This window comes from Colletes gigas, unplaced genomic scaffold, assembly GCF_013123115.1.
Source record: "Colletes gigas isolate AHSC1104 unplaced genomic scaffold, ASM1312311v1 Colletes_gigas_Sc00015, whole genome shotgun sequence".
Lineage (NCBI taxonomy): Eukaryota > Metazoa > Arthropoda > Insecta > Hymenoptera > Colletidae > Colletes > Colletes gigas.
Window position 1 is genome coordinate 1340453 of NW_025106644.1, and position 23363 is coordinate 1363815.

Here is a 23363-nt window from a genome sequence, read left to right on the forward strand (position 1 = left end):
GGAAAACGACTACCATAGACCCGCGCTAGAGCGAACAGTTTGGCGCCTTTCGGTTTAAAGCAACGGCGCCTAATATTTGCCAAGCCTTTCACGCAACGACAGTCACAATAAAGCCACAGATAACGTACCGCATTGTTTTCTACTGCCTTCGGGAGAAAAGTTTGGACGTTTCGAGAAAAAGCAAACCGGTTCAACGAAATTCGCGATTTACGCTTTCCGCGAATTTGGTGTAAATATTATTCTTTTTCGAGTTCTACTTTTAACGTTTTGGGGGCTTCTATTGTTTTTGCGTTAACAAAAATCGATTTTTGGATTGTTGTTCGACGGTGGTCACCGGTGACCGACAAATAAAGTAAATTAATCTTCATATTTTTTTGAAAAATTTTCAAAAATCTGGAGCCTAATTTTTTTTTGTGTTAACAAAAATTGATTTTTGCTGTGTTTTATTATGCAACGATGGTGGTCACCGGCGACCGGCGCTTAATATTTTTTTGAAAAATTTGAAAAAAATCTGGGTTCCAAGTTTTTCCAAATTATTCTATTTTTCAACGAGTCGATATGGTGGTCACCGGTGACCGACACAATTTCTTAAAAAATTTGAAAAAATCTAGGTGGTCCTGAGTCATTCTTGCGTTAACAAAAATTGATTTTTGCTGTGTTTTATTATGCAACGATGGTGGTCACCGGTGACCGACACTTAATATTTTTTTGAAAAATTTGAAAAAAATCAGGGTTCCAAATTTTTCTTGCGTAAACAAAAATCGATCTTTGTTGTATCTTATTATCCAATGAGTCGATGGTGGTCACCGGTGACCGACACTAAATATTTGTTTAAATCATATTTTTTGAAAAATTTGAAAAAATCTAGGTCCTGAATTTTTCCTTTGTAAATAAATTTGACTTTTGTTGTATTCTATTATCGGACGAGTTGATGGTGGTCACCGGTGACCGACAAATAACGTAAATTAATCTTCATATTTTTTTGAAAAATTTGGAAAAAATCTGGGTTCTAAATTTCTCCCGTGTAAATAAAATTGACTTTTGTTGTATTTTATTATTCAATGAGTCGATGGTGGTCACCGGTGACCGACACTTACTATTTTTTTAAATCGTAATATTTTCTGAGAAATTTGAAAAAATCTAGGTCCTGCATCTTTCTTATGTTTAACAAAAATTGATTTTTGTTGTATTTTATTATGCAACGATGGTGGTCACCGGTGACCGACACTTAATATTTTTTTGAAAAATTTGAAAAAAATCGAGGTTTTAAAAATTACAGTTTACTAGATTATCATATTTCACCACCAGCCAAATATAATTCAATTTTTAAGGCTTGAACGCTTTCTACTAAAAGTATCAATAATTCTCTCATTGTAAACATCTATAAAAATTAAAATTTAATAAATTCATATTTCCTTCTCACACCAAACAAGTAATGCAAATTTTAATACAAGTGATATAAATTTTCTAGGTTATAAAACATACAATAAATAATGATTAAGGTTAAGAAATCACTGACAATTAGAAATTGATAAAAATAGATAAAGTAAACATGTAAACTACTATATTATCATTTTCCCCCAAAAGTCAGATATGATTCAAAGGGTATAGCCGAATAAGGGGGTCAAATGTGCCCTTGAACGAAATGTGACATACGATGGATCCATCGATAGAGCATCAAGAAAAAACGTTCTGTGCCAAATTCTAACCCTCTATCTTGTTTGGAAGGGTAGTTATTGAGAAAATTCGGATTAACGAGTTTCTGCCTATTTCCCCTATTTAATCGAGTACAAAAATTATGAAAAAAATCTGGTACATTATGGTTATCGAGATACGTGTTTGAGAATTTTTTTCCGATTTTTCGATTTCAAATCCTAGGTGTGAAAAATTAAAAACGCAAAAAAACGCAGAAAAATACCGATTTCGTATTGAAGCTTTCGAGACACTAGATTTATATAATTACTGTAAATGCATATTGTCATTGGTTATGTCCCTGAATTTTTTCAGATTTTTTGGCAGGGTGCGCCGTAGTAGCAAAAATGAAAAACCGATTTTTTCGGCGTTTTTCGCGTGAAAAAGCAACTTATACTTTGAATTTTTGTATTCCCTTTAATAGATAACTATATTCTGTGGTTCTAAACATTTCCATGTTGAGTAAAACAGTGTATACAAGAAGAAAAGCAAAAATAAGTCAAGAAAAAAAACGTGCTATGCGCGTTGTATTCAGAAGTATCAGCATTATTTCCAAGAGCTGCGATGGTGCAGTGAGTAAGATGCTTGGTTGCGAGACTGCTGCAAACTTTTTGACGCGCGTTCGCGCCCTGCTATGGTACATTTTTTTTTATTATATTAATTTTTTTTTTTCAATTTCTAACTAAACGACAATGAAAAACTATTAGTTTATTAATATTTAAAAAATATTTTTACCTAAAATATACGCAAAAACAATTATGGAGCAGTTTCTATTCCATCATTTCTCTAGTCGTATATTTGCTTAAATACCCTACTGTTTCATTTTTTCTACGTTAAATGAATATACGTACTTAGTTTTAAAATCGCATACCTTTAATAACTTTGAATAGTGGAAGAAGATTTCTTCAATAAAAAGAATATTAGCAGTCTTTGCATATATGTAGTTACGGATATCATGATGACAAGATTTATGATGACAAGATTTATGATGTGCAAGGTTTATGAATGTTTACGTCTATTGGCAGTCTAAATTACTTATTTCTCTTACTCGAATACCTTGCAGTTAGTAGTGATTCTAGTATTAAAGATAAAATAGGTGATTTTACATTATCAGAAGAACGTCTTAAAATATTCACGGGATTAACTTGGGAAAATCTAATTCAACTTAGAGAAATGATGAAGTCCATGAGAAATACGGAAAAACGAGCTGTGACACAGGCTATTGTTGTCTTTTTATTTAAATTGCGTACTGGAAATTCGAATAGTATGATAGCTTCAATTTTTGGGCTAGAGCGCGAACAACAGGTATCCGATTTTTGTAAAGCAGTTAGGAACTCGTTTGAAAAAGATATTTTACCATATCATTTCGGAGTCGCGGCTTTTTCTCGTCAACATTTAATAGAAAATGAAACGTCCATTATTGCTAAACAGTTATATAATATAACAGACCAGTTAGCACTTATTTTTGACGGTACATATATTCGCCTTTGTTGAAATGTGGACATGTGTAACGGAAATGGATAATAAGAGAACAATTTCTCGTCTAAAATAAGTAATTTAGACTGCCAATAGACGTAAACATTCATAAACCTTGCACATCATAAATCTTGTCATCATGATATCCGTAACTATATGCAAAGACTGCTAATATTCTTTTTATTGAAGAAATCTTCTTCCACTATTCAGTTATTAAAGGTATGCGATTTTAAAACTAAGTACGTATATTCATTTAACGTAGAAAAAATGAAACAGTAGGGTATTTAAGCAAATATACGACTAGAGAAATGATGGAATAGAAACTGCTCCATAATTGTTTTTGCGTATATTTTAGGTAAAAATATTTTTTAAATATTAATAAACTAATAGTTTTTCATTGTCGTTTAGTTAGAAATTGAAAAAAAAAAAATTAATATAATAAAAAAAAATGTACTATAGCAAGGCGCGAACGCGCGTCAAAAAGTTTGCAGCAGTCTCGCAGCCAAGCATCTTACTCACTGCACCATCGCAGCTCTTGGAAATAATGCTGATACTTCTGAATACAACGCGCATAGCACGTTTTTTTTCTTGACTTATTTTTGCTTTTCTTCTTGTATACACTGTTTTACTCAACATGGAAATGTTTAGAACCACAGAATATAGTTATCTATTAAAGGGAATACAAAAATTCAAAGTATATGTTGCTTTTTTACGCGAAAAACGCCGAAAAAATCGGTTTTTCATTTTTGCTACTACGGCGCACCCTGCCAAAAAATCTGAAAAAATTCAGGGACATAACCAATGACAATATGCATTTACAGTAACTATATAAATCTAGTGTCTCGAAAGCTTCAATACGAAATCGGTATTTTTCTGCGTTTTTTTGCGTTTTTAATTTTTCACACCTAGGATTTGAAATCGAAAAAACGGAAAAAATTCTCAAACACGTATCTCAATAGTAGCAATGCACCAGATTTTTTTCATAATTTTCATACTCGATTAAATAGGGGAAATAGGCACAAATTCGCTAATCCGAATTTTTCCAATAACTACCCTTCCGAACATGATAGAGGGTTCAAATTTGGTACAGAATGTTTTTTTTTGATGCTCTATCGATGGATCCATCGTATGTCAAATTTGGTTCAAGGGCACATTTGACCCCCTTATTCGGCTATACCCTTTATAAAAACTAAATTTATTAAATTGACATTTCCTTCTCACACCAAACGAGTAATATAAATTCTTAGTAAAAGCATAAAATAATATTCTTCGCAAATTTTGATTAGGTTAGGTTAGGTTTACATTTGTAATGATTCAAATTCATAAGAATTAAAATTTATTAAATTGTCATTTCTTTCTCACATCAAACGAGTAATATAAATTCTCAATAATAGCGTAAAATAATATTCTTCGTAAATCTGGGTTAGGTTAGGTTAAGTTTACATGTGTAATGATTCAAATTTAGTAAATTGACATTTCTATCTCAAACCAAACGAGGAATATAAATTCTTAATAAAAGCATAAACTAATATTCTTCGCGAATCTGAGTTAGGTTAGGTTAGGTTTACATTTTGTAATGCCATTTAGGTGTCGAAAATACGAATTGTCGACCAATAGTCGTTACACCGAATCGTACGCGACGATGTATCAACAAATATACCCGGATACCGCAAGATTTACATCATCAGACGCAGCATAAACGGTGACGCGTGCACAAACAGCCGGGCGCGAAACGGTTCTGACACGTGTCACGAGCCACCATCGCGATCTTAACTCCGGCAACTGCGTACGCAGCCAGCGACGCGGAATTATGTAAACCAGCCACCATTGCACTCGCGAAGCTCGTGTAAGTACATGAAAGCTGCACGGGGCTTGATCGCTTTGGACACGTGTGTGCACAATAAACATTTAATCGCGCAGTTGTTTCCTGATTCGTTCAGATACCACGGGTTATCTTCGTGGCCAACGCGAATCGCTCGAGCGTTCATTTTTTTTTTCTGTTTTTTTTTTTTTATCTCGATTCGACGCCACTTTTTTTTAATTTTTTTTTCTCCTCCTACAATTCTTCCAGACCTGTTATACATCGCAATGTTGTGGACTTTAACGTAACTCGTTAACACGGAATAATTGCAATTTAAATAGAAACGACTCCTTCTTTGGCTCATCGATATCGTTAGATCCGGGACTGTATTTTTCCTTTTTGGATGGAAATTTTAAATTAATGCAGGGTATTTGAATTTGAGTGAAAATGTTCTTTATAGTAGTTAATTAAATAGAAATGTGTGGAATTTTATTAAATTTTATCGCGTTGGCTCGGATCGTATGGAATGTGGACCGCCTTTATAATTTTAACTGAAACTTTCTGATTTTTCTGGTTAAATTTTTTCGAGAATATTTATCACACTTTAACAAGCTAGGTTCAAGCATTTTTAAATTTATAAAGCGACAATTTGTACTCGATAATTCAATGATGTACTTGTTAGTTTACAATATTTCCAATTTCAGTGAGATTATTTAAAAAAATGTTAAAATAATACGGCATAATATAAAAATAATATAATAATACATAATATAAGAACACAGCAAAAATTCAGGACTCAGATTTTTCTAAATTTTTCTAAAAAATATTGAGATTCAGTTACGTTAAGTGCCGGTCACCGGTGACCACCATTGTTGAATAATAAAACACAACAAAAATTGTGGTTTATTTACGCAAGAAAAATTTAGAATCCAGATTTTTTCAAATTTTCCAGAAATTATTAAGATTTAAAAAAACATTAAGTGTCGGTCACCAGTGACCACCAACGACTCATTGAATAATAGAATACAACAAAGATCGATTTTTCTTTACGTAAGAAAAATTTTAAATGCCGATTTTTTCAATATGGTCTTCAATTCCTACTTTCAGCGGTACCAAAATGGCGTCACAAATTCCCAGATTCTCCGAAAACATTGCCTTACACTCATTAAGAATTTATATTGGTGCGATAAGGATGTAGATATGTGAATGTATTAAATTTCAATTTTTATAAACTTTTAAAGCATCAGAATTATTGATACTTAGAGTAGAAAGGGTTCCAACCCTATAATTTGAATAACACTTGGCTGCTGAAGAAAAATAATAACATAAATTCGAAGGAAAATTTTAATAAATATAAATTATGGTAGAAATCAGTTTATTTGATTCTGGAGGCCAAAATAAGACGAAAATCAAGAATACCAATTTGTTGATGGAGGCTTCATTAAAACGATATTAACAATTAAATTCAAAAATTTCAAATCGTTCTGGAAAAATTATGTTCGGTTGAGGGGGTCAATTACAATCATTTTTGGTGAATAGACATACCCCCTAAATCCTACCCACTTTCTAGAAAAAAATTCGAGAATGTGTACAATTTTTCGACGGAAAAAAAAAATTTCAAATCGTTTTGAAAAAATTATTTTCGTCTTATTTTGGACTCCAGAATCCCCCATTAAAATTTTTCCCATGAGAAAAATTCTCCGATTCCTTACTTTCTATTTACATTAAAAATTTTTTACCGAAACCTTCATTATTCCACTGCTTTGAATTTACTGTTCTATTTTACACTCTATTTACTCCATTTTATACCTTCTATCGAAACACTCTTTCGTAATTGTTGAAACTATTTTTCATCGTCGTAGTTTAGTATCAAACAAATGATCGATGCAGAACCCTGCGAGTTTAATTACCGGAATAATTGTAGAAATTCATTTGCGAATTAGAAAGTACAATAACGTCAACACAGACTGGAAAAGCTGTTCGTATGCCATTGTTTATGTTATTTTGTTAGAAACGTGAAACGAACCATTTCAATTTTTATTTCATCGCCATTTTGATTCTAACGATGCATCAACAGATTTATAAAAATTAATTTATTTTATCGAACACTAAAAATTAATTATTGTTAATTATTGTTAATTAATTATGTTGCTTAATATTAACAAACATCTACCAATATGTGAAAAATTAATTTTGAAAATTTAGCTAGTAAACAATTGAATAAATAAATATTGTTCAAAATTACTTCAAAATTGATGGCAATTTTTGTATACATTTTCAAGGAAATGTACCATTTGCCAAATTCTCATCCAACTGACTTGATTTTTATAAATTATTTTTCAGACATTTCCGTCGATCCAATAAAAAAATGTCTCAAACAAAAGTTAGTCAGTAATCACTTCCAAAAAAAGTACAATAGTTGCAACTGACAACAATTTTTTATTTCATACAAAAATTTAAGATCGTTTCACTTTTTTTTAGGAAACCGTATATATTTTTATGCAACATTTGATGCATTTTTCGATTCTCTTTAAAAAAGTATTAGGGGTCTAGGGTCGAGAATTAACTACTTCAGAAGTTACGATTTTTCGAACGCGTCAATTCGAAGAAGCGTCGAGTTAGCTCGAATCGCGCAATGGCGATCTCGACGATGGTGCTGCGACCCGCGTCCGTCCAGCAAAACCATCGAGACCTCTTCGCGCTTCAGCGAGCATCGACGATGTATCGTCGAATTTCCCGTTCGTTCCGCATCGCATGATCGATAACTTTCGCGGGGGAATTTTCGTGAACTTACGTAGGAACGTTTATCTCCCCAACTTCCTAGTTTCGCTGGCAATTACCGGTTGGAGCCGGTTCGTAACTGTTGCAGATCGATCGTACGGTGGATAAACGCCAGAGACAAGCATAGAAACAGTCGATGACGGAAGTGAGAGGCGATTTCGGACCCGGTTACACGAACAGATAAACGAACAGAAAGAGCGTGTATTTTTTTTTTTTTTTAACGTCTCGAGACTAATTTTCGTAACATTTTTCGAAACGTTCGTTCGCCGGAAAAACGGGTTTTCTAATGCACGGTGGCGCGCGAAAGTTTCCGGGACAATTATTTACCTGGCAATCGTATAGAGAGAAAATTATCTAGCGATGAACTAAATATTTCTATTTCTCTGCTTTCTAGCTCATTATAATCTGCCTCGTTATAGTTTAATTCTATGTTATTCAAAATTCATCTGTGTTTTCCATCTCCGCGTCGAGACTAGAAAAGCACCACACCGGAAACTTTTGCATGTGCATCCCGTTGCACGTGAAAATTCTAAACACACTGTGTTAGATACTTTGGGGAAATTTTAGTTGAATGTACAACACTTCATCTCACATGTATTCCGTACACCATAACACTTGGTTGTTATATTTTTTGTGGATTTATTTTTTATCTAATATTGTTGGCAAGTATTATTTTTAATTTATTCATGTAATTTTACTTGAATGAAATAATACCAATCCTAGTCGTATTCGAACACACTATATATTTGGTGGATTCGCCGCTTATTTCTCAAATTTTCTGCCATTTAATTTTTACCTAATATTATTTATTTGTTACAAACTGTGTTATATGCTTCTAAATTTACGAAGTAGTTTTTTTTCTGTTCTTTTTTGTCTTTATTATTATTATTATTATTATTAACTAAGCAAATACTGCCTCCTAATTGCAAAGACTGATAGAGAAATATAATTACAAACATTATACAACGATAACAAATGCCAAGAATACATTTTTCCCCCCAAGCGGTCACCCATCCTAAAGTGCAGGATTCGAGCGCGTCCAAATGCAGCTGAACGTCAACGACCGGACGAGGATTAGCGTCTCCAATGCACCACAACTGTTCACAAGTACTATTTTTAATTTATTCATATAATGTTACTTGAATGACTTATACCAAAATTAATATAATTTTTACCAAATATTATTTATACTACAATTATTCATATAATCCATATAATGTTACTTGAATGACTTATATCAAAATTAATATAATTTTTACCAAATATTATTTATACTACAATTATTCATATAATTCATATAATTTTACTTGAATGACATACCAAACTTAATTCCACTCGTATTCGTATTTCATAATATGGTGATTTTACTTGATTCTTATATTTCTTTCCATTTAATTTTTGTCAAATATTATTATTTATACTACAATTGTGTTATATTTCTATTTATGAAGTACTTTTCTTCTGCTTTTTTTTTTAACTATTAAAGGGGCAAGTAACATCCAATTTTACAACCCCGATAAAGAGCTATAATATAAACAGTATACGACAATAATAAATTCTAATAAATACCGTTTTTTTTCCTCGAGCGGTCACCCATCCCAAAGTGCAGGATTGCAGCTGAACGTCGACGATCGGGACGAGAACCAAACATCCAATCTATCACGAGTGTTGACAACTACTATTTTTAATATATTCATACATAAACCCACACATATCTCAATGCATGAATGAACAAGTTATTATACCAGCTTCGAAAACAATTTTTTTTTTTTTTTCATTTATAGTGCACGAATACGAGTGGCTGTAATTCTTTATTTCGTTTACTGATTCCTGGTAGGTTCACTGACGATTAAAATACGGTAGTTAAAATGCGCAACGCGAGATGGCGCACGTCCTGGAATTTTTCGGTGCCAGAGCTGGCGTTATGCTAGGTATAAAATAATTTTCAATACGATTGTCCCCTCTAGGGGAGCCCCAGTCGTTAGATGGAAACGACCTTCGTGGAACTCCCATCCAATATTCGTCTCGAACGTTGCCTGCGCTTATGGTCGGGCCCCCCCCCGATAGTTATCGCGGAAGTGAATCGTTTAAAGTACATTTGAGCCGTTGTTAACCGGCGTGGACAAAGAATTATTTGCCCTCAACGAGCAGCGAACTCTTTGAATGTGCTTCGCGTTAATCGACCAGCGATCAGAAAGCGATATTGTACGTTGAAATTAGGCAGATTGGAATTTTTCCACGATTAGGGTTCCTAATCGTTTCACGGAGGGGTAACGTCCCATGTAATTAACCTGTCGTGAACTCGATGAACAGTTAATAATTTGTAAGATTTAATCTCGAGCGATAATTGAATTTATTGTTTAATTGTTTATGGAGCCAACATGAATTTTTTATTGTGTGATATATAGTGAAATATTATTTTTAACGGATAAATTGAGGTTTATAATTATGTTTCGTGAATTTATCTCACTGGGGGTCACCGGTGACCTCCGTGACGTTGAAATGTATTTCTTCGATTTTTTTTATTTTTTGCGATTATCAGCTGTCTCAGATTGTTTGTTCAAATTGTTAAGCAACTGTTTCACTTGTTTATTATAAAAGCTATTACACTTTTATAAGCTAAACAAATTTTTGCATTTCATATTTTCTATTTAATTTATAGTCAATCCTTGAAATTAATATGGCTTTAAAAGAAGATTATGCGTTGAGTAATTTATCTGACGATAGTGAAAGCTTGCTGAGAAAATCACGTCATGGGTTTTAAAAAATGATTTTGCAAAATATTTTATAAAAAAAATTCAAAGAAATTAGATAGTTTAATTGCAAAAGAGTGTACTAAAAATGTCGTGACATATTGTGAAGTACTGGTTTATCTTTTCTTTGTCTGGAGTGCATGCAATGTTCAAAATAATATACTACTATTTATATATGTTCTATAGTGCATTAATTTTTGCACACTATTGTAGTAACGATGGTAGTATTGAAAAATTTATGAGTATTCACATTTATTCTAATTATGTATTTTTAATAATGTTGGTGTCGCCGGTCACCGGTGGGCCCCACGATGCTATCAGTCAAATCGAGTGCCGGTCACCGGTGACCACCACGAAATTAAACGTGTTAATTACAATAAATTAATAATAGCTCCTTGTGAGACCTTTGTAAGCACGTAGAAATTAGAATTGAATTATAAAAAGGTCGCCGGTCACCGGTGGGCCCCACGTCGCTACCAGTCAAATTGAGTGCCGGACACCGGTGACCCCCACAGAATTAAACAAGTTAAATAAAATATAATAATAATACACCCTTGTAAAATCCAACCTGTATACACTATTAGAGTTGAGTTAAAAAAAGAAACGGTAAACAGGGGCATACACGAGGCACAAAGACGACGCACAGTTTTACGCTGCTATTAACCTAACCTTGGTATAGTAAAGATACCCGGTAGTGAAGTAACGCAAGTATAGAGCTTGCATAAATAAAGAACCATACGCGAGTTCTTAACCTTTAGGCGAGAGTATGACGTTGAAAACTGATTAAAATCGTTTTCCTCCAGAAACGATAAAAATATTATTATAAGATGAAATTGGAGACGTTATAATTAAATTGCAACTAATATAACATTTTCTCGTAACGATATTTCGTTGTTGATATTTTTTTTATATTTGTTAGTATACACGGTGGGTCGTAAAAAAATCCCCCAAGTTCAATTATAAAATTCGTAACACTCCAGTCTGGCTCGAAAGCGAAATGAGCAGCATTTTTTTCACGCGTCGAAAATTTATTTTTTTACCGCGTACTTGATAAGGTAATCCCCCCCTTCTATCTCGCCAGGCAAACACCGTTTCATATCGCAACCACCAATATTTATAGACTCGCTTCGATCCGACGGTTAATTTACAAAAACACGAGCCTCTGTTTTTTCAACGCGAAATTATGCGCCTATTCCGCGCTAAACGCAGACATTCTGCGGAGCTTCAAAACGAAATTTATTCCTCGCGAAGAAGAGGAATTTATTTACACGTTCCTCTGCAAACAAATAATTTCGTCAAAATGCATGCCAATGCAAATAATCGTAAAATCGAAAGTTTTCTTCCCACGTTATAAATAAATAAATAAAAAAATGTCTGGTTATGTTTAAAAAATTATTTGAAAGAGTCTCTGGACCAAATTAAATTTACTATCGTGTTCACTGTCCGGTCTCTTAGCGGCATATCCAAAAGCATGGTGCCATGACCCGTATACGGGTCATGGACAGTGAACTGTGTTGACGGTCGAAAAATCGTTTAACGCGTTCACTGTCCGGTTTCTTAGTGGCATATCCAAAAGCATGGCGCCATGGCCCATATACGGGTCATAGACAGTGAACTGCGTTGACGGTTCAAAAACGTTTAACGCATTCACTGTCCGGTTTCTTAGCGCCATATCCAAAAGCATGGTGCCATGACCCATATACGGGTCATGGGCAGTGAACTGTGTTGACGGTCGAAAAATCGTTTAACGCGTTCACTGTCCGGTTTCTTAGCGACATATCCAAAAGCATGACGCCATGACCCACATACGGGTCATAGGCAGTGAACTGAGTTGACGGTTGAAAAATCGTTTAACGCGTTCACTGTCCGGTTTCTTAGCGACATATCCAAAAGCATGACGCCATGACCCATATACGGGTCATAGACAGTGAACTGAGTTGACGGTTGAAAAATCGTTTAACGCGTTCACTGTCCGGTCTCTTAGTGGCATATCCAAAAGCATGGCGCCATGACCCACATACGGGTCACGGGCAGTGAACGTGTCAACATGATACAAAAAGCTCTGAAAATCCGAGTGATTTATTTACGTAACTTTTCTTGGCAAATAATGCAAGAAAAATACGTTTCTACTGTTGTTAAATCCGAGACGATAAACGTATTAATATAGAAAGAGGCGTATAATTGGAGACAATGATGGACGATAAATCTTTGAATGCGAAAACAAGAAAGAACGAAATCAGCAAATTTGAACGAAACGTCAAAGAAGAACGGTGACATCTGTACGAGAACGACAATAATAACATTTCGTTCTTCGCGGGTACCTCTGACCTCCCGATAACGCGTAAAAAGGACGATAACACGAATTGAGAGCATTTTCATAATTTCACGTCATTCTGTTTACCGACAAAAGCTACGGCAACACTTTCGCATATCTTCGATAAGTATGGGAGCGGCTGGAATTACACAAGGTACTCCGTAATTGGGGAAATCGAATCGAACGTTATCGTTCAGCAGTTCCTCGCGTACGAGACACGCCTAATTAAGCAATGCAACTTGTGTTTACGACGCGATATACGAATTTCGAAAATCATTCATAACTTGATTTAAAGAGTACGTCGTAGCAACAACTAACCTTAGAAAAGTGAGTATTTCGGTTATTGTTAGTGTTTTTTGAAGATTTAATTATTTTTTATTGAATATTTTGTTAAGATAAAAAAAAAAGATTATGTTCGTAATATGGAGTGATATACAGTTAATTTTGAATAATTAAATTGTATTATTTTGTTGTCAATATTTAACCAATAATTATTTTACATAGTTTAATTATTATTAAGTGGTTTAATTTCTGTAACAAAAGTTACAGAATAATAGAATAAAAAAATTAAATTCAAATATTATAGTAATATATTATACATTGATGATTCTCCATAAGTTAAAATAAAAATGAGTTTTCAAGACGGAACGTTAAAAAAAATCTATTTGAATTGAATGAATTTATGATGATATATACAATTAGTTTAAAATAAATATACTTCATTATTTGGTTGTTAATACTCAAACTTAACCAACAATTATTTCACGTAGTTTAATTCATTTTAAATGGTACAATTTTTATAAAAAAAAAAGTATTAATAAAATAACAAAATTAATTCTGATAATAATCTATCATATACATGGGTATTTCACTGTTAAAATAAAAATTCTCAAGATAGAACGTTAAAAAATATCTTGTTGGATTTGATAAATCTCGACGTATCTTCGAATTTTAATATTTGCTCAAAAGCAAAATGTCTGCCTCGTGGAGAAGTCTACGAGTATTGATCTAACGTACGCGTTAAGGAGGTTTCGCCGTAGCGCAAAGGCTCGATTAAAAAGAAATGTCTCGTTGCTGTCACGAGTCGATTAGTTCCGTACGGTGGCACCAGGAAGCGTAGCGTGCAACCTGGAACTCCATCTACATATGTAGGGTTCTGTCACCTGTTCGCGATGCAGCACGTTGCAGCGTGCATTGCGAAACTGGCGGCCGGATCTACGGGTAACATTAGTCACATGCCTAACAAATAAATTCGTTTCGTTCCACTAACCCAATGGCGCGATAAAATCGACCGTCGAGTTCACGATCTATCAAGGTTGCGTTTCGTAACTGCCCCCCCTCCCCCTCCCACAAGCTATCTCCGTGGCAACGTTTCCACTCTTCCTCTATCTGGATTACGTACGATTCTTATCGAAATCACTTTCTTTCGGAAATATACGATCAAAACATAGATTTTATTACGCTTTCATTAACTACATGTCTCCATATGGAACTTTAATAATTCTATCTATTTTTTTGCAACTACAAATTTTCTTGAACAAGTTTCAATGTTTGCAAAATATCTGTGAAATAAATTAGTTCTTTTGTGAGCTTTTATGAATAAATTTGAACAAAATTGAATAGTGTACTTTTGAGAAATTGCTTGTAATCGTATTAGAGGTTAAACGACGCCATCTTGATTCGAAAGACTATATTAAGCGAGTCTTTTATAATACAATTATTATTAAACGAAATACTATAAATACTGTATTAAGCAACTATATTAGAGTAATATTTCAAACAATATTAATCCTACGTATTTTCGAGACAAAAATTAATTACTGAAAATATAATGTCTGACCATAACCCTGAAAATTGAAAAGTTTCAAATCATTCTGAAAAAATTATTTTTGGTTGCAGGGATCAATTACAATTATTTTTTGTGAATAGACATGTCCTCGAAATCCTACCCATTTACGAGAAAAAAATTCATTACTGAAAATATGATTAGGTGCCTAAATTTTTCGAAAAAAAAAATTTCAAATCGTTCTGCAAAAATTATTTTCGGTTGCGGGGGTCAATTACAATAATTTTTGGTGAATAGACATACCCACGAAATCCTGCGCATTTTCGCGAAAAAAATTCAGTAAGGGCGGAACTTTAAACGTTAATAACTTTTTAACAAAGCCACCATCAACAAATTGGTATTCTTGATTTTCGTCTTATTTTGGCCTCTAGAATCACCCATTAAAATTTTAAAACAGTGTATTGTGTAAACAATTGGTGACAAACGAAATCGTTAAACAAATCGTGCAATTTATTGAAGAAATTACAGATTCCAGTCGTACGGTGAACTATGCTCGGAGCATTCTTTATAGCTGATTGCAGCAGCCCTGCCAGGTGGACGCACGACGACCACAATCGCGATTCATCGTGGACAGAGAGCGCTGCACCTGCGCAGGTGGCAATGGCGACCTGTTATTACCCTGAGCCACAATGTGTACGCATATTTGATCGGTGAAAGGAAACCAACGCGGGAATACGGCACACCGGTACAGTATCGATAACCAAGAAACGTGATTCGACACTAGCGATTGTTTCCTTCGGAGAATTGTTCATTCCCAGGACATTAATAAATTCTCCTTATAAATTTATTCTGTTCTCGTAAAAATGTAATAAAAGAATATTCGTTAATAATTTATATTTTTAACATAATAAAAGAATATTCGTTAATAATTTATATTTTAAACGTAATAAAAGAATATTCGTTAATAATTTATATTTTTAACGTAATAAAAGAATATTCGTTAATAATTTATGGTTGACTTCATTGATTATATTTTTATTTAATAATAATAATAAAAAAATTGAAAATTTTAAACAGTGTATTATTTTTTTAATTTTGAGGTTAGTTTTATGCAATTGTCTAATATAATTCTTTTCCCATTTTTCAATAAAAATTTATACTCTTCTTGTCGAAATATAAATTACGAACGATCATTCTTTATCCAATAATAATTATAAGAGACAATTGTAAACAGTGAACTACTTTCTGTATAATAATAATCATAAAAGATTAAAATTCAGAAAATATTTAAAATTGTCAGTCTTTTATAATTTTTAATTTCATGAAAAGATAAGAATGTTTCTCCATAATTTATATTTCGACAAGAACAGTGTAAGTTTTTATTGAAAAATGGGAAAAAAATTATATTAGACAATTGCATGAAACTAATATTAAAGTTCAGATTTACATACCAACATGAAGAGGATTAAATTTAAAAAAAAAGACAAGAACAAATTATATTAAACAATTGTATAAAAGTAACATTAAAATTCAGAAAATAGTACACTATTTAAAATTGCCAATGTTACTTATATGCAATTGTTTAATATAAATTTTCCCTCCCATTTTCAACCATTTAAATACTCCTCAAAAGCCAGCGAAAAATATCGTCGGGAAACGGGACTACAGAAATCGATTAAAAGTCCCTAGAATAGCCCAGACGAAATTCCCTAGCGCGATACCGCTCGACACGCGTTGCTTTGATTTATGCCGACGCGAATTAGCGCAGCGCCACATCGAACGCCGGCAGACTGGAAAAATGCAACTTCCTGGCGATAGATTAGATAGCTGGAAACGCACCTCGTCGCCAAGTGTTCTCCGTACAAGGAACGAGCGAACACGCGCCATAGTCGTGTGTCTAGCGAGAAACAATCGATCGAATTCCATCGGGCAACGATAGGTCCTTTTAAAACGACTGTATATTCTGCCAGCGAACGAACAAGTGTTACTCGTCGAACAAAGAAGCGTTTCAACGAGCACGGCGTGTATCCACAAGAATCCATTGTTTCGACACGGAGGAAGTAATTATCGCGGAGGCTGAGGACGCGAGAGGAGCTTCGCGGAAATTTTCGAAACCCGTCTAGAATTATCTAGAATCGACCGACGATAAATCTGAAATTGAAAAACTCCATTGAGAAATTGTGAAAAATTAATTTGAAAAATTATGGAATATTCTTTGTGTTTACTCGAATAAGTTAAGAATTTTTAAGCAAATATTACTGTATCGACTAATTTAATTTCTATAAAAATAAAAGTGAAAAACTAATTTTAGACATTATGAAACATTGTTTGTGTCCACTCGAATAAGTTAAGGACTTTTAAGTAAATATTACTATATTGACTAATTTAATTTCCATAAAAACAATAAATTGAAAAACTATTTTGGAAAATTGAAAAATAAAAATTGAAAATCTAATTTGGGAAATTATATGTAGAATATTCGATTGTGTTTATTCGAAACTCAATTAAGAAATTATGGAACATTATGTTTATTTCAAAAAAGTTAACAACTTCCAACTAAAATAACTATACTAATTTAATTTCTACAAAAATAAAAATTGGAAAACTAATTTTGGACCTTCTGGAACATTCTTTGTGTTTACTCGAATAAATCAGTCGTTACGGCGAGATCCGTCTTCCCGACATCGTACGACGGAGCCACACGGATATATTCGACGAGCAATTAAGCTCGTACGGCGAGTTTTTACGAGGTCAATTATACTGTTAACGACCAGTCGTTTCGCGGATCGACTCGAGTAGGATCCACGAGTGGAGTTCCTCGAAACGTTTCGATCGTCTTACGTGTACCAACGGGGGGAAGGATTTATCCCATGAAAACCAGAGACGGGCGGAATAATAGATAAGCAATAACCCCGGATAGCAATTTCACGTTGGCCGATCGAACTTTTATTTCGTTCTCTAATTGGATTTTTGTTTCTTATATGGATTTTCCCGGATAAGAATTTTACTCTTGAAAGTAGCCTCGTTTGAAATATTTCCCATGTCAAGGGGAGAATTTAATTTTCAGTATTAGAGTTAACACCTAGCGTTCGCTGCCCATGACCCGTATATGGGTCATAACGCCATGTTTTTGAATACGACGCTAAGAGACCGGACAGTGAACGCGTTAAACGATTTTTCAACCGTCAACACGTTCACTGTCTATGACCCGTATATGGGTCATAGCGCCATGCTTTTGGATACGACGCTAAGAGACCGGACAGTGAACGTGTTAATCGAAACTCTGAATCCAACGAAGACTCTGTTGAAACTTTGAACACTTGTAGATTTAATTATCAGGTTTAAAAATATACAAACATTATATATTTAATATTATGTTAATATTGTATGTCATGTTTATATTGTCAATTACCACTGTAATATTAATACCAAATTTTTATAGTGTTGTATACGTTATAAATTTTAATATATAGAAAGATACATTATTTGCAATGTTAACTACCATTTTGATGTATGAATTTCATTATTAAAACTTACTATATTTCCCATTTTCTGTAACTGTATTTCACAAAAGCAAGGAGAGGATTTAATTTTCAATGTGAGAGTTATAACGCGTTCACTGTCCATGACCCATATATGGGCCACCGCACTATGCTTTTGGATACGCTGTTAAAAGATCAGACAGTGAACGTGTTTTAATGAAAACTACTCTGAACTTAACGAAAATTCTGTTAAAATTTTGAACACTTTTAGATTTATTTATTAGATTTAAATATATATGAAACATCATAGGGCAGATACTCAATAATTTTTGAGATATTAATGATTAAAGTTTCATTATTATCTACAAATATAATTTTATACTGTCAATTACCACCATGGATCAATACCACATTTTGTATATTTTTATATACGTTGTAAATTTTAATAACTATAAATACATTTTCTTTAAAAGCTAATTAGCATTTGTATGTATGAATTTCATTATTAAAACTTATTTATATTAAGAGAAAAACTTGTGTGGTCATTTGGAATCGAACTCGGACCAACTGGGTAGGAGTCACTTACTTTACCATCATATCCCATGGTGGTACATGACACTTCATACATTAGAATTATATTTATAGATAAAAATGAAACCATTAATATTTTAAAAATGATTGAATATCTGTCCCCATAATCTTATATATTTTTAAACCTGATAATTAAATCTGCAAGCGTAATCGTTTCTATATTAGTATTCGTTATATAAAAGTCTTATCTTTCTCGTCATATCTATTACCAGATTTGGTGAGAAGCCTAATCTGTGTTAGGTGAAAATTAAATTGAAAAATCGAAGATAGTAGAGATAGGAAACACGTTTCCTAGCAAACCTTATCTCATTATATTTACTATTTAAAAATTTTTAAATCTACGATTTATTTTGAAATTTCGAAGTTCGTAAAATTCATAAATGCCTCAGAAAGCACATCTTAAGGTTTCATATACGTTCTCCGCACCGATGATTCACTCGTTCGAGTAATTTTCCGTATTAATTGCGTCGAAGCATCGAAACTGGTCCCAAATATGGCGGTCGCTTTCACGAATACGTCTCGATATTTTTCGCGCGAAAATGACGGTCCGTTGCATAAGTGTCGTTCTGGGAATTGTCCGGGATAAATTGGTCATTTATGCTGCAGATGCTAAATTATGGTTACGTAAACGTGAATCGATAAAAGGGAATAAACAATGAGCAAAACGAACGGAAAACGTGACCGTCTTTGTGATTGACGACAAAGGAGCTACACTCTAGAAACGTTTCGTGCTTCGAGCCCGGACATAAACGACGCAACTACCACTGAATATAAAATTTAATATATCGCAATGCATAATAATAGTGTTGCTTATTGTTCGATTAAGCAACGTCGAAAAGCTATAATTATTTTATTTAGACTTTCCAGAGCATGATTAAGGTAATAGATACTCGAGGGGAGAATTTAATTTTCAGTGTGAGAGTTACAACACGTTCACTGTCCATGACCCATATACGGGTCATAAAGTCATGCTTTTGGATACGACGCTGAGAGACCAGACAGTGAACGTGTTAATGAAAACTCTGAACCTAATCGAGATTCTGTTGAAAATTTGCACACTTGTAGATTTAATTATCAGGTTTCAGGATATAATAACATTATAAGCCAGATATTCAATTATTTTTGAGATATTAACGATTAAAGTTTCATTATTTTTTACAAATATAATTTTATATTGTCAATTACCACCATGGTATGAATACATTTTATATTTTTATATACGTTGTAAATTTTAATAATTACAAGGACACTTTATTTAAAAGCTAATTAGCATTTTTATGTATGAATTTCATTATTAAAACTTAATTATATTAAGAGAAAAATCTGATGTGGTCATTGGGAATCGAACCCTGACCAACTGGGCAGGAGTCTCTTACTCTACCATCACAACCCATGGTGGTAACTAGCACTTAATAGATTAAAATTATATTTCTAGATAAAAATGAAACATTAACCATTAATATATCAAAAATTATTTAATATTTGTAATTAAATCTAAACAGACGAAATTAAAGCTTTCGAGTTATTTCGTATTTTCAGAGAAACTATATTAATTAAAAGTTTGAAAAATTTGTTGGAGTGATTCCTTAAAATTTCAAATATTTTATTCAACGATTTTTTAAATTTATTTAGCCTAACTTATATATTAGTCTAATACAATTTGTTAAGAGTTTTTAAACTTATAAACAAATACCTAACCCAGACAAAATAAATTTAAAAAATCGTTGAATAAAATATTAAAAATTTTAAGGTATCATTTTAACAAATTTTTCAAACTTTTAATTAATATAATCCTTATACAAATTGTATTAGATTAATATTTAAGTAACAATAAACAAATTTAAGAAATCGTTCAATAAAATATTACAAATTTTAAGGAACGACTTTAACGAATTTCAATATATATGTCAAAATGAGTAAATTAAAAAAATCGTTCAATAAAATATTCAAAAGTTTCAGAATTGATGTTACAAAACATTATACATTATTATGCAATAAAAAATCTAAAAAATATTTTTTATATAAATATTATATATTATATATAAATTGTATTAAACTAATATATAAGAAAAAACAAATAAATTTAAAAAATTGTTCAATAAAATACTCGAAATTTCAAAGACAATGTTAAAAATTATTACAAACTATTTTGCGATAAATAACATTAAGAAATCCCACAATAAAACCCAGCACATCCTAATAAAAAGCTTTGCATACAGATGCACCTGAAAAGGTCGCATCAAACTTCGCCCCTCCAACTAAAAACAACAACTCCCACTTCCACGAACAAACTTCCCCTCCGGGGGCAATCGACATCTTAATTAAGTACCGGCGTTGCATGTATCTCGCAGCTGCTCCCGCCCCGCCAAAAGCAGCTGATAAACTCAATCTCCTCGCGGATATTTCACCGCGTTCTCTTACCTGAAGTTTCACGCGTGGTCTGGAGACTCGCCTGACGTAGCTGTTTCTGCTCGAGTGCTGCTCGAAGGACGACGGCGGCAACGGCGGCTGCGACCTTCTCTGCGCCGTGTCGTTCGCGTTGTTTGGCTTCGCCCTCACGGTGACCGCCGTGTGGTTCGCGTGATTCCCGTTCTGTGTCTGCGTCGCGGCGGTAACGTTCACCTGCGGCGCGTCACGGTGACTTTTGGTACGTCGCAGCAGACGACGGACCGTGTTCTTGACGGTGGCGGCCAGATGCGTGCCGCCACCGCCGCCCCGCCCCTCGCTGGTCTCGTTCATCGTTTTGTACTCGACCATTCTGGTCTTGGCGGGTACAGGAGCCACCCTGTGGCCGCCCGTCTCCGTCACGTACATGGCAGCCACCGTTTCTACGTGCGGCGCAATACTGGCGACTGTTTCTTCACCTTTTGGGGGTCCGAAAAGGTCGTGCTACCCTTTGCAGGCGATCTTCCCGAGGGGGGCTGCCCTTTTATCACGTGTCAGGGTCGTATCGAGAACTTCTACGCCCCTTCGCGCATAATACAACTTTCTAAACTTCTCCGCCCTCCAGGGGGATACCAGCGAACTTTCTTCACTTGTCGTCGAGTATCCCGAACGATACACCGATGAAGCGGAAATTTTCACCGTATCTTCTGGCTCGCAGCAAGCGTTCTGATTCTTCGAGACGACGCGTCCCACTCATTTGCTCTTCCCGCGTAACTGTTCGTTCGAGCGCGCAGTTATCAGGGTGGAACGTATACGCAGTCTTTTTCTCGCCCGTTCACTGAAACGTGGTCGTTAAAACCGTGTCGCGATCTGTGTATCTGTGGAGGGGGGGTGAAACAGAATCGTGAGGCTAGAGCGACGAGACGATGAATTTTCGAGTGGCAGCGCGACGTTCCGGGAGTGTGTTTTTTATATTTGAGCTGTTTTTCTTTTTGTTTGTTTTCGAATGGAGTTGCGACAGGTGGAGCAGGTAAATCTGCGGGGACGCAGGTGTTTCTGCGGCAGGTGGAAGGCGAGGATTCTGCTGGTCGTAACGAGAACTTTGTATTTTACTGCCGAAATAAAAAAACAATATGGCGACGTTTGCGGGCTTCTTGACACTTTTAGTTTTGATAATATATGCCTCGTGCATGGCATTTTATAGGTAATAATTTCCTGCTATATGGGAGTTCGGGGCTAAATTGGACTACTTGTTTGAAACAAAATGATAAGAATAATTAAGAGAGTACAGTTATTTTCTGGTTATAACTGCATATTAAGAAATTATTGATGAAAATAAATCTATAAAAAGTAAAATAAAATTGTAAAGGAAATTACTATATCGACTGAGTAATTTCCATAATGACAAAAATTAAAGAACTAAATTGGGAAAGTATGAAACATTTGTGTTTACTTAAATAATTTGAGAACTCTCAAGTAAAATTACTATATTGATTTATTCAATTTCTATAAAAATAAAAATTGAAAAACTAACTTGGGAAATTATAGAACATTTCTTGGGTTTATTCAAATAAGTTAAGAATTTTCAAGCAAAATTACTGTATTGACTGATTTAATTTCCATAAAAACACAAATTGAAAAACTCCATTTGGAAATTATGGGAAATTCTTTGTGATTACTCGAATAAGTTAAGAACTTTTAAGTAAATATTACTATATTGACTAATTTCATTTCTATAAAAATAAAAATTGAAAAACTAATTTGAGACATTATGAAACAGTCTTAATGTTTACTCGAATAAGTTAAAAATTTTCAAATAAAAAAGTATGATGACTAATTTAATTTCCATAAAAGCAAAAATTTAAAAACCAATTTGGAAAATTATATACATTCCTTGTGCTTACTCGAATAATAATAAGATACTTTCATGTAAAATTACTATATCGACTAAATAATTTCCATAATAATTAAAATTGAAAATCTCATTTGGAAAATTACATATATTCCTTGTGTTTACTTGGGAAATTAAAATTGAATTAGTCGATACAGTAATTTTACTTGAAAATTTTTGAGTTATTTGAATAAACCCAAGAAATGTTCAATAATTTTCCAAAATAATTTTTCAATTTTGGTTTTTATGGAAATTAAATTAGTCAATACAGTAATTTTACTTGAAAATTCTTGAGTTATTTGAATAAACACAAGGAATGTTTAATAATTTTCCAAATTAGTTATTCAGTTCTTATTTTTATAGAAATTAAATTAGTCAATATAGTGATTTTACTTGAAAGTGTTTATTCGA

General features: G+C 33.5%; 1 protein-coding gene across 14 annotated transcripts in view; it reads right to left on the bottom strand.

Annotated features, from left to right (window-relative positions):
• LOC122399983 (serine/threonine-protein kinase MARK2-like) overlaps window positions 1-23363 on the bottom strand; it is a 138122-nt gene that overhangs the window by 95627 nt on the left and 19132 nt on the right. For 2 of the 14 annotated variants that reach the window (XM_043401126.1, XM_043401127.1), the window contains exon 2: window positions 21098-21939. The exons of 10 other annotated variants lie outside the window; for them this stretch is intronic. In XM_043401126.1, coding sequence (XP_043257061.1) covers window positions 21098-21490 — 393 coding nt within the window. In that variant the 5' untranslated portion in view covers window positions 21491-21939. Of the gene's footprint in view, window positions 1-21097; window positions 21940-23363 lie in introns of those variants that run through there. 2 more of the 14 variants (XM_043401128.1, XM_043401113.1) reach the window with 2 other exon arrangements.